At 35.1% G+C, this 13,341-nt stretch overlaps 2 protein-coding genes across 14 annotated transcripts in view; one reads left to right on the forward strand and one right to left on the reverse strand.

The window, feature by feature from the left end:
* SYN2 (synapsin II) overlaps positions 1 to 13,341 on the forward strand; it is a 143,672-nt gene that overhangs the window by 53,694 nt on the left and 76,637 nt on the right. For both annotated transcript variants that reach the window (XM_048957734.1, XM_048957736.1), the window contains exon 5: positions 7,809 to 7,898. In XM_048957734.1, the coding sequence (XP_048813691.1) occupies positions 7,809 to 7,898 (90 nt within the window). The remainder of the gene's footprint in view (positions 1 to 7,808; positions 7,899 to 13,341) is intronic.
* Positions 12,542 to 13,341, reverse strand: part of TIMP4 (TIMP metallopeptidase inhibitor 4) — a 107,527-nt gene continuing 106,727 nt past the window's right edge. For all 12 annotated transcript variants that reach the window (XM_048957755.1, XM_048957761.1, XM_048957760.1 and 9 more), the window contains one exon: positions 12,542 to 13,307. In XM_048957755.1, the coding sequence (XP_048813712.1) occupies positions 13,110 to 13,307 (198 nt within the window). In that variant the 3' untranslated portion in view covers positions 12,542 to 13,109. The remainder of the gene's footprint in view (positions 13,308 to 13,341) is intronic.

Raw genomic sequence — 13,341 nt, forward strand, 5'->3', positions numbered from 1 at the left:
GATTTCATTGTAGGAATTTATTGCTATTAAAGATTTGAAATGCCGGAGAAGTGTGATAATACACTCTGTTATGCCAAAAGTCATTTCCTTGCTCATCTGCGTTCATTCTGAGACTGATTACAATTTTTCCTTTTATTGGACTTCATTGTATTATAAACATCAGTTACTCTTTGTGCCTTTTCCTACAATTCATGAGTCAACACTCAAGTGAGTTTTGAGCAAATTTGAAATTTTTTCCATCGTGCTCCTTTTGCCAAACTTACGTAACTCCATGACTTCATGTGTTCATTTTGCTTTGTGTTGTTTTTGCAGATTTTCTCCTTACTTATCTTCATCTTTCTCTTATTGAACACTTTGTTTCTCTGTTCTCATCTTCCTATTCTGAAAGGTTGTTTTTGACTGTCCTTTGTTGCTTTCTGATAGTATCAGAATATTTTCTCCTTTCTTTTTCTCCTTCATTTGTTGCTATAAGAAGTTGCACTTTTGTGCTTTCTCACTTTTCAAGATATACTTTCATAGTCTGAGCTGCAGGCTGGGGCACTGACAAGAAGGTTACAGGCACTCTGCAGGGAGAAGCATATAAAAGAAATGAGCTCTGTTCATTCCAGCTTCCTGTTGACAGAAATTATTGAAGCTATGCCAGTAGGCAGACACAGGCACATAGATAAGTTTCAATATTGTGTCATAGTATTTTCTGGAGAATGAATAACATAAAATAAATGTCCATGAGAAGAGAAAAGTCTTTTTGAAAATCTGTTTACTGTTAACTTAATTTTATGAGCCAACCTTCAGTGCTATTTTGTCCTAATGAGATAAAATCTAAATGTCTTACCAAATGAATTGTGTTTTCAACCATGCTAGCAAGGTTGATCTACCTGATAGAAAATACTGGGGACAGTGAGCAGCCGAAATATGGGAGTATGTGGATCCCACCCACTCATGCTGTTTAGTATCCTTTTTCTACTCTTACACTTTAGGAAGCCATGGTGGCAAAAGCAGCTCCTTCATTTCAGGAGTGGAGACCAAGGGCTGCACCTCTCTTCCTCAAGATTTGCTTTCTTGGGTACTGGATGTCATTGCGTGTCTGACAATGTCTGAACAGGTTCATATCACAATGTGTGGCAGTCCCCTCAACAAATTCAATTTGCCTCTTTGAAAGCAATTACACAAAGGGAGAATATTTTTTAAATACTGGTTTCGTGGCTCTTATTCAACTGAAGGGTTTTCTGTAGGACAGCCAGAGAACAAACAGTCCACATGTGCTATTCTTCTAGTCCTGATCTGAGCAGAACTTTAAGCATAAAAACTGTAGTTTTCTTCTCTGTCAGCCAGTGAAGATCTTGGTGTCTTTGCTCAGTCTGCCAGCTAAAGCTAAAACACGTTGATGGATTTGTAGTGCAGGAGCTGAAAGTAAATTCACGAAACTGTGTCAGCAGGAAGGTAAAAACATTTTAAGCTTTTTGGTTAAAAGTAACTTACTAGTGAGTTTGAATGCATTTAGCATTTTGAGTTTGAATGCATTTTGCATGGAGCAAAGAACATAATTATTGATTTTTTTTTTTTTTTTAATACGTTACAAAGGAATCTACATCAGTCATTTCCTGTTTACACCTATTCATAGAGAAGAACAGGGCAAAGGGACAACAACTTTGCGCAAAAATTCAAGAATGCAGTGAAAAAAATCTGAAGCTACTTTTGCATTAAATAAGCAAATCCTTTTTTGCTTTTTATTGCAGGAATGCAGTTGCTAAAGTTTACTTTCCTAAAATATGAAAGTTCACATGAAATTACTTGAGAACAGCAGAGAACTTTAAATAATGATTAGTTTTTAGCGGTGAATTACTTTTCTTTTTCATGGAGCATGCAACTTTTACAGGACTGTATTCATAAATCTGAACTGTAAAGTACTTATATGTAAATTGATTATATGTTTTCCAAGTACTTTACAGTTCAGATTTATGAATACAGTTCTGTAAAATATTTTAACTGGAGAATCTCATACTGGAGGAGGGGAGCAACAAGAAGAAAGCCCAATAAAATCTCTTTATTGTAGTGAGACAGAAAATCTTCTGAAAAGTGCTTAAGCACACACCCAAGTCTTATTAAAGTAAACAGGTGCACAAATGTTTCCTTGAAGAGGACACTGAACTCAATGTTCCCATAACAGTGGAATCAACTGCACATTCGTATGGCTGCCAACTGCACCCAAGAAAGAGTTTTTATTTCAATGACTCAGTTCAAAAAATTGTTTCTTTTTCTATCATTTCATTCTAAAATAAGAAGTTCCAAGTCATCTTGATCTTGGCTGCATGGTATGACTAGTTCTTCTCTGACAATCACCACTTGATCTGTTTATCTGTTTCCATGCTTTATGCTTGTAACTATTTTTTTTTTTTTTTAATTTTCCTATTTTCCTTAAATCTCTCTTTCCTCAGTGTCTGGACATTCTGTCACTGCCTCTGCCATTAGTCAAGGTGTTTTGCATTGCCAGATGCCTTGCTACTCAAATTTGCAAGTCAGGATGAAATGTTTTTCTACCTCTGACTGTGATACTCTTAGCTTCTTTAGCTTTTTTAGCTTTTTTTTTTATTTTAAACATCCTTCTCTAACTCTTGGAGGAAAGGAAAAATTTACTCTCATGAGAGCAGTTTATATGTGGGAGCTCTGCACCTTTTTCAAAGGCATGAGGTTTTTATTTAGAGGTGATTTTTGTATTATCCTTTTGAAGTTCTTAGTGATTTGTATACCTTGTCAGATGTAACTGATGGGAAAGTATTCCAGCAGTTATTTGCAGTTGTGATTGCAATTGAAGTGAGAGGAGATATATTTATACTGCAGGAAAGCTAGAGAAATCAAATAAATGCCTACGGAAATTCTGATAACATGAAGGAGAGATGCTCAGATCTTTCTGGGAAGGATAAACAACGATCCACACAGGCTCAACATCTTCATCTCAGTAGGTGCAGATAGACATTCCAGTGGGTAAGGAGGGAGTTGAAGATGAAGGAGCTGAGGAGATTGCAGCTGCTGTCAGGGGTGAAGTGGAGGAAAGAACAAGATGTTAGTCCCCGAGTAATGGGCTGAGCAGCAGGACTTGAATTAAAACTTGTGTGGAAGGGCAGCTCAACTTGGTGATCAGCATCAATGTTCTCGTGTGAGGCTGGACCCGAAAAAGATTGGGAAGCAATTCAGTTTGTGTTATAAAATTACTGCTTTAATTATGATGAAAGTTCCCTGTAACTTATCTTTCCATTCACAGTCCAACTGTATTATTTGGCTTTGCATAGTAATAAAGGAAAACTACTGCAGGAACATCAAGATCTTCTGTCAACTCCCTGTATTCTGTATTCTGTTAATGTGCCCAATTCTTCCTGTTATCTGTATTCTGTTAATGTGCCCAAACTAATTTGTAGGCAGTGTTTCACTGTTAAGTTACCACGTCAAACTCTGAATTGACTTTGAAAGTTTGAATACTTTCATTAAGTTGTCTGTCAGATTCTACTGACAGAAAGTACTGAAGTTACAGTCTGCTGTCTGTTCTCTGTGATTCTCATAGTAGGTATCAACTCATCAAATGTGTAAATGCCTTCTGGAAAACTACTTACATACTTGATACAGTGTAGTTGAATCACAGCAAAGAACCAGTATTATGACAAAAAAAGAGTAACACAGATATTGCTCAGGTAGTAGTAGAAGTAAAAAAAGCCAGTACCAGCAAATGTAAATGCAGGAACTGTAAAAATAAGGGGTGATGAAAAATCTTGGTTAAATTCACTCCCACACAGTGTGTATGTCAGATGTACCCTTCCACACAATCACTTGATTTCTTTTCCCACTGAAGGGCCTACAAGTATTTGTCGCTGAGTCTGCTGGCTTCTATAGGCCTGCTATCTTTGCACTAATGATGCTGAGTGTTTGTGCTTTTGAGTGTTTCTTACTCTTACAAGGCAGCCATATTTTTCCTTGAAGGTCCAGACTTACAAGCCGCAGCCTAAAAATGGTTTTCCTTCATCAGAGCACTTTTCAGGGTGGGATCTGAAAAGGGTTAAAAGAAGTCAGTGTGTTGCAACATTTGATTAACACAGTCCAATCTTCCAACTGTTGTTCATCGTCTGCTTTTAAGAAATATATGTTCAAAGAAAGCTCTCAGAAATAATGAGTACTGAAATTATGTTAGAAACTTAAAAAATTTTACTTCAGCAGCTTCACCCACAAACACTGATATGCATTTCATTTTTATTTGTGAAAGGGCAAATTTTCATGTGTGAATGCAAGAATAAAATGCTCACATCTCAGCAGTCAAAGATAAGGTAAATCTCAAAGCAATGTTTTTTTGGCAACATAATGATCAACTTTTTTTTTAAAACTTGTTTCTCTACTGCTGGGGAATGTCAGCTCACCTGGTTTAGAGTCCAGGTAGTCGTGAGACCATTTGTTACCATGCAGTATTAATGGGCAGTTGGACTTATTCCACTGTCAGTTGAAGCCAGCCTTAAATTCTAAAGGGCATAGGTAGTGAACACACACAAAAAGGAAAATCTCTGACAAAACTGGTCTTGTAGTATGTAGGTGAGAGACACTATCCTAGAAGGGAACAATTTTACAGGCAAATGTGAAGTAGTTTGTTGCATCAAAATTTTATTCAACATACCACGAAACTCTCCACTAGAATGGACAATGGTGCAACATATCATTCTATCGGAAAAGGGAGACTAGAAACTTGCTGTAATTAAACGTAACACAAAGCACCATCATAGCTAATTAATTTTTTAAAGGGAAAGTTTGCAGTTTGTTCAGGAAAAAACATATGACTGTTTCAGGGATGAGATGATTGTAATTAAACGCGTTTGAACTCATGTAAAGCAATAAGCAAATCATTATTCAGATCTTTGAGATTAACCAAGTGACTTTTTTCAGCCATTCACTGATAGAGTGCACTACATGCAATCAAATTTATAGGATTCTATTCTTAGTGTAACGAGATCCCATAAAGCTTTCCTATCAAGTCAAAAAGTCACAATCTTTTTGATTTATTATTTCTTCTTATCTGTCATGCTTTATTGGAGAGGAGAAAAAGTGATTTTATCCTGTTCTTTTTGAGAGGCACCATCTCCAAAGACTCCTGCTGAAATGTTAAGTTCTTTGAAGTTATTTTGTTTAATAACCATTAAAAACTTACAGGACTTTTGATATGCCTACAAAATGCTTTATATACATACCATGTAGCTCTGCCAGCGTTCTCTATTTCATGAACATCCCATACCAGAGAATGTTCACCATGGGATTAGGTATTGATTCAGTAGTTTATAGTGTAGAAATAGCTTGCTCTTGCCCAGGTAAGAATGTAATAAACCTTACTGTGATTTAAAGGCATAATTTAAGGTCAGACTAGTTAGTGCAGTAAATTGAAACACTTTCAAAACTTTATAGATAGAGCAATAATTAGGTCAATTTAGCACAGATTGTCTTTTTTCCCCTCTTACTTGGGTAAGGCCTACAAACAAGTCTAATCAGAATTGTTACTGCAGTTCCCAGCAGGCTGTTAAAACCCAGTCTAGGCAGAAAAGCAGAAGAGGTGCCACGTGCTATCCGTGTTCAATGTATTTGCAAGCTCTGTGCATCTTCTCAAATATCCAGGTAGAGCAGGATTTTCAGAAGTGGTGATTTGATTCAATCTGTGTAGCTGATGTTTTTTTTTAATTTTTGGTTTAAGTGCTCAAAAGGAAAATATAGAAAATGTAGTCTAGATCACATTTTATTGCTATTCTGTTTTAATGAACTTCTTGTTAATTTTGTTTTTCATGAATTGTCCAGTAGAATTCAAGGAAAGTAGGAAAAACAATCAGTAGTTTATGGATGTACAATTAAAATGCCAGAACTATTATGTGAATTTGGGTTGAGTTTATCAGATCACTTTTTTAAGGATAAAGTTCAACAAGAAATTCCTAAAACTGTAGACGTGAGTGAAGCAGAGATCCAGTAGGGAATAGGAATAAATCAGCCCCCGGTTCTGTGGGGTGTCTGACTTCGTTCGTATTCTCTGCCTCAGGAAATTTAAACCTAGTTTTCCTATGTGCTATTCCATAGCTTAACTACTAGATTATATGTACTTCAGAGTGATACATGTATATTACGTGTGGTTAGTACTATTTTAAGTAAGTAAACATTTGTCAGCATTGATATGAAATGCAGTTTTCTTATGTCTTGAATGAATGTCATTATCTCCACAAAGAGTGTCATTTTTCTCACCATCTTTCAGTAAAAATGGGGAAAAAAGTCAGGAAAGAATTACAGGAAATCCTACAAATAATTTTTTTAAAAGAACTTTACATAAAGATAGATTTATTACTAAATGACTTATTTTAACATAATGGTTTGGCTAAAATCATGTATTTAATAGACAGTATTTCATCATGAAATTTTAAATTTGGATCTTGGATAAGGACAGGAATAAATAGTAAGTTGCCAGGAATTCTATTCACAAACCACCTTATTTTGGTAGCTGTGATAATATTTCCTTTCCTTGAGGTCTTTTTTCTACAGCACATATCCAACTAGGATTTTTTAGGTTTCTGGTGAAAACTATTCATCGTTAAGGTATTTTCCACTGGTCTTTAAAATTTAAATATGTGTTTTACCAAACCTAAGTAAACACCACTAAATTAAACAAATTTTTTATGCCAGCTGGATATGCAATGCAAAGCTTTCATCATTTTTTTCCCCCTTTAAATGGTTTTTACTCTCCCTTCACTCTCAATTGCATTAACAGAGCATTTGATCATACCGCATCACAGACAGACTTGTATTGTTCTTTGCTTTTTTCCTGTTTGTAACCAGCAAATCCCACTATTCAAACTGTTGTGCTAATTTGTTTATGTCTCATGTTGGCATAATGACAACTAAACACATCATGGGCATGTACAAGCCAGAGCTTTGGAGTCTTGAAACAATAGTGGTCTTCTGACTGCCAAAGTCATCTTGCTCCCTAGAAACCTCATTTGCTAAGCTGTAATTTCAAGAGATTTGGGTTTTTGGACTGTTAGAGCAGAAGAGCTGATCTGCTCACTAAACAGAACAGCCCTTAAATATGTTTCTATTTAATAAAAGATTGCATTTTTGTGTTTAAATATTTCTTGGCTTTTTGTTTTTACTACTGTCTACATTACAGATAGAGTGGATATGCATTGAGGAAAGGGCCCAGAGAGAAAAAGTTAATAGAAGAGCCAATAACGCATAACTGTTTAAATTATCAGCATCACTGTTGATTGAAGACAGTGGAAGAATGGCTATGTGGCTAAGGTACATGGCTAGAGCCTAGGAAATTAAAATGCTCTTGTTTCCTCTTCATCTGACTTGTATGTGACACAGTTAGTTATTGCTTTTCTCTGCTTTCCAATTTTGCAAAATTGCCTTTCAGTGTCATTGAAGTGCCAGAAGGTAAATTAATGTGAAATATATTTTATCTTTGGATTGAAGATGGTAGGAAATGCAGTATCATAATGTCTTCATCACAAAGTCAGCTTAAAATATGCAGAATATGAGGTGTCTGAAATCAGTATTCCAATTTATTTCATTTCATGTAGGTGTGAGGGTTAACTCTTAGAGGTACTGTTCTTTTTTTCTCTATATAAGATGTCATAGCTTGGGTGGATTAAAAAGATGTGTAGAAGTGAGAGAAATTAGATGTTATTTGTGTATTTTATGCTGAGTTTATGAAACACAGAAGACTAAAAGCAAGGCGATGGTATAAGAACCCTTCAGCAGAATGTGGTTGGTCTCCTGAGATTCTGTTTTGCCTTGCTTTACAGTTTGCCCAGCTGGTGTCTGTCTACAAAACTCTGGGTCCGGAGAAGTTCCCGTTAATTGAGCAAACGTTCTATCCAAACCACAAGGAAATGGTATGTACAAGTACCAGTACTGCATTAGTTAACTGTCTGTTAAACAGTGACTGTAAACACACATGATCCATTTCTCATTTACTATCTATTTTAAAAGCTATTTTGGTAGCTGTCAGAGGGATGAGATGTGGTGATCACTTGAAAGCATTGTGGCGGCTAAATGAAGAAGATGTTAGAACTAACAGGCTAACATTTTTTCAAGTAATCAGCCTCAGACTTCAAGAGATTAAATGGCTGTAAAAACACAGAACTATTAAAGTACAGGGGTTACTTTTATGTTTTGCTTCAAACTAATTCTTTAACATATGTTTGAAGAGTTCATTATTTATTTGGATGATCTGCCTACAACTGTAGAAATTTGAACATACCTAAAATTAGGGTGTTTGTGACTTACGTGTTCATGTACCTGAGCTGACATTGTTTGATTTCCAGCCCTTTACACATAGAAAGGTGTTCATTAAAGTGACACTTGTGATCTTCACTTAACATTTTCCTAAAATAAAATTACCCTACAAATTTTCAATCTTTAGATGGAAGTGGTTTCCTATGTCCTCCAAGTTGTTTTTGAAGATAGATTGGAAGAGGGTGCATCAGTGTGACTGTTCTCTTGAAACTGGTCTGGCAGGATGTAAGCACAGTTTCCAACTTGCTGGTGAATGTGCAACTGTGATTATTTTTGTGCCTGCATATGCAGAATGCACATAACCTAAAGAAAACACATCTTACATTGGACACATCTGTATTCTTTTCATGGTTTTCTAAACAGAAATTCTTTCCTGAGTGTATTCCTGATAAATGCATTAGTTAGCTGTTTATTTAAGGTCCTCAAGCTGTGATTGCTTCGTCCATTTTGATTAGGACTCTATCATCACAGATGGCACTTCAGAACTTACCCAGTTCTCCTCTCTAGTCCCTTTGGACTGTTGACTCACAGATGTTACTGTTTTATTGTATAAGACACTGAGGAAAAGAACCATTGCTACTCATATGTACTTAGGAAATCTGCTACACAGAAGTTTTGTGGAGTCAAAGGAGAATGGTTACTGATATGGAGCAGCAGATCTAATTCAGCATAGGCGATAATTTGGGAATTGAAAGATGTTTCTGTTGATGGATTTGTCAGGAAAAACAGTTTCATAAAATGTATATTTTTATGTCTTGGGGATATATTAGTAGTAGGTAGAGAAATAGAGCCACCTCTTTTGTTTTGCAATATGTTTTCTTTCTTTAATGCTATACATTTTATGTTTCCTATTATTCTTAGAATGGCAAATTAATGCTTTTCTGTAATTTCCTGCACAAAAGTAATTGTTCTTCATTATTTTATCAGCTACATTGTCCTATTGAAAAAACAGACCTTTTAAGGTATTTCTGAGTTTTACTAAGAAACTCTGAATGTAATGCCTCCTATTTAATTCAGTAGAAACTGCAACAGATACCAAAAGCACAATAACACTATTTGATAGAGGTAATTCACACTATTTTTAAACAACTAATTGAATTGAAATTTTGTAATAAGACACCAAGAAGAAGATTCATGCATTCATTTGACATATTTTGCTTGTTTAACAGAGTATGAAAAATGTTGGGATGTTTTTTCCCCTTTCCTTCCCTTTGGGTAATTTTTTTCCTCTATGTTGCTTATTAATGTCTGAACTGATAAGTTGTTTGTCTTTTGTTCAAACTTTTGAATGCCTCTACTCTCCACATTTGAGTAAATTTTTTACATGTTTTTCTATGCAATGAATATTAACCTAGAAAAATTATTCTCTGCTTCGGCATTGCCTTGCTGTATGTCATTCAAATATGCTGTATTATATGATTATGCTGCAGATCATTTGTGTGGTTTTGCCTTCTGATGAAATTCTGGGAACTTTGTGACTTGAAAAATAATCAGGCAGCATCATATTAGATAGCATTTTTATTTGAATTTCTAGAATAGGTGGTAAAACAATTTTGATATCATAAGTTTGTTAGTTAATAAATTGAAATAATATGCTATTTGAATTTTTATTTTTAACACTATTTGTGGCCTGCCTTGTTTGCATTTACTTTTATAGAATTTAATTTTTACTGTTTAACTTTTTGTAGTTCCTTTTGTGCTCATTCGTTCATGTCTTATCCCCCAAATCACAAGCTAGAGTTCCTTTCATCCACTTCAACCCACTGAGGGGTAAGGGGGAGAGCAGGGGAAAACAGTGGATCTGTGAATTGAATTTTTGGCTGAGCTGCCAGTTGTGCTTCTGTTTTTTTTGTTTCTTTCATACTCTGGTGATCGTTTGTACTGAGTCTTCAGGCAGCAGTAAAAGGTAAATAAACAAAGATGCCATTCCTTTGTGTAAAACTGGAGCTGCTTTAAAGAAACACTTCTTGAAACAGAAACATTCATCTCAAATTGATTAGACTATACAAAATGCTGTAAAGCTTTCTGAACTCATTGCTAGTTGAGTCATATTTACAGCCTTTCCCTCAGTAATTAGGTTCTCTTTATTTCACTACATTCCCACCTCCTATGTTATATTAGGAAAAAAATTCTTCACTCTAATTGCTGGGCATTTTAATAAGACTTAACTAAAACATTGTGTCAAAAGAAAAAAAAATATCAATATTTAAGGATTTTATTTTTCCAGCATTCACCTGATCTTTTCTCTAATTATAAGTCACATGAGTCATTTTCAAATGAAAATAGAATGTTGTACCAGGCTGTATTTCTGCTCTGACCTTCCTAACAACATGCACCAATGCCACTGCTGTGAAAAATAAATCTGTTTTTTTCCTAACTAGGAAAGTAACATCCAAAAATCAGCACTACTCAATGTTTTTCGTAATCTTTATCAGTTTTTCAGGGAAAATAAGAAATCATTTTGAGAGGGTTTGGTTTTCTTAAAATCTTTTCTTGAAATATTTATTGATATGAAAAAAAACCAACATCTTTTTTATCATCCATTATGGGAAGTGTGGCAAGATTTCAGTTCAGACAGAAATCAAACTGGACAGCCAGTAATTTTGAAATACTTCATATTGGATACTTTATGGCAGATCAAATATAAAACATTTTAAAAACTCATTATAACATACAATTCATGTTATAGTTTGTTCATAAATACCGAGGAAAACATTTATTTTTACAATGTCTACAAAGAAGACAATGAGAGTTTGGTTAGTTCAGTTTAAGGTCTACTTACTATAAAACTGAAAAAGAAATAGAACTATGTTTCATTTAAAAGCAGAAATTATCTGTTTTCTGCTGAGTGATATTCAAAATGCACCATTACATCAAAATACTTTAGGAAACAAATGCTATACTGTCCATGTGTGAAATATTAACTAGCCACGTGCTTGATTTGGACCTTGTATTGTTATCGAGGTTCTTTTCCAGACTTGTCTATGAATTGTTTTGGCTTGACAGGAAGAATTTATGCCTGGTTTTTTTGTTGTTGTTTTTTTCTCTTTTTTTCAATCTGTCTGTGAACTGTTAATATAAATGCACAGCACTAGCAGCAATTAGCACTGCCAATGTTGGCTTTGCAATATCAGTCGGAAGAGGGGTGGCCTTCATATTTCCCTTAGGTAAGTAGTTGTGTGCACACATGTGTGTCAGTGGCTGAAACTGCCCAACTGGTAATTTTTTGTTTGGCTTCAGCAAAACAGAAAACTAAATCGGCGTTGTATTTGGCAACACAAATGTATGATGTTTTAATTTAGGACTGTAAATATAAATGACAGGCAACATTTATGTCCCTACTAAGGGACATAGGCAACTCTCCCTCAAAGGAATAATGCTGAGTGTTCCTGTTGGTTTTGCAATGTTTGCAGTTCTAAATTCCTATTTGAGTAATATGAGAGGGTAATCCTTAGGCAAAATTGGAATGATTTTCAAGAAACCCAGTAAAGAAAATTAGATTAAAACATAGGATGCGTAACATGGATCATGGTTCTCATCCAGTTTCTAGAACACGAGCACTGCTTGAACAGCGGTCTAAACTTTGGCTCTGAATGACATAACTTCTGCAGTTTTACCACTGTGAATTGAGATGCTTTCGTAAACTTATATATGTGTGAGAATGGCTACTAACTACAGCAATCAGTTCTTAATAGTTAAAGCCCCCCAAAAAATTGAAGGCAAACTGTTGTAACTCTAGGATAAGTTCACAAGTTGCCAAGCTCATTATGACAGATTACAATGAACATTCATGAATGAAAAATCATTAATGTAAATTTAATTTATAATTAAATATGGTCAAATATTTGAGAGCTTTTTAGAAATCTCTTGCAGTGTAAGTTATTAAATATTTGTGCATTTACTTTCATGTGAGTTTCTGAAGCCAAGGCTTTAACAGTGCTGAAATAAGTTGCTCTAGTCACATAATTAGAGAGGCACTATTAATTACTACAGCTGCAGTGATGATGGACGTGGTTTCTGTAAACATGTAAGCAGTTTTCACCTGTTCTTATTTGTGTTGATTCCATAAAATGCTGAAGCATTAGAACATCTGCCTTTACTTTCCTATGGACTAGCTACACCTTGTAGAATATTGAGTTGGATATTGGGATTTTGATTATTGAGTTTGTGTTTTAACTTAATTATCAGTGAATGTTACAACTCGGTAGTTAAAGAAACCTGTGACATAATTAACAAACAATGTGGAGCATAGATTGTTTTAATCACAGAAGTGTTCAACTTGTTTGAAAAGGTAAGGAGAAAACAAGGATTTTTGAATCTTTTATAGCAGATTGTTAAAATACTTTACATATACACTGTACAGTAATTCTTTTGTACCAGAAGACTTTCATATGGGAAAAAAATAGTTCTATAAAACATTCATTAGTTCATCAGAATGATTTGAAACAAAATGTGGAGCTCTTTCAATCTGTAGGTTAGCAGAAATAGGGACAGATTTCTGACCATTCTTATGTTCTTATACATTCATATTGGTAAAAAAAGGAAACTTGTTATGCCTTATAAAACACAGAGCAGCATTCTCAGTTTGAGCCTCTCTGTACAAAGCAGGACTTAAGGAGTAGCTATCTCCAGGGAGATTTGTTCCTCTTCTTGCCTGAGTGCCAATTCCAAAGACTCGTACTTTAGCTTTACAGGACAATTTGTTTTTGTTTCTAAGCAGTGGATACATTAGACGATAGCAGTTCAAAGCTGTGAGCGTGCAATTTTTGATGGAATTAGACTCCAAGGCTTTTTAGGAAGTGATCACTTTAAGGTTCGCTGATGTCAATAAACTCTTTCTCTGGGGGAGGGCCACCTCGGTACCAGCTGCAAGTGCCATCACTTCTCTTGATACAGGCGTAATGCTTGGCTTGGTGCCCGTATAGCTTTCTTTCTATCAGCCAGTCTGTCCAGAGGCACTCATTTGGTGCAGTGATTGAGCAGGGCACCATGTAGCAGGTAGTAATCTAAACGTGAAACAGTACATTAATTCAGTAAATT

This window comes from Lagopus muta, chromosome 11 (assembly GCF_023343835.1).
Source record: "Lagopus muta isolate bLagMut1 chromosome 11, bLagMut1 primary, whole genome shotgun sequence".
NCBI classification, from domain to species: Eukaryota; Metazoa; Chordata; class Aves; order Galliformes; family Phasianidae; genus Lagopus; species Lagopus muta.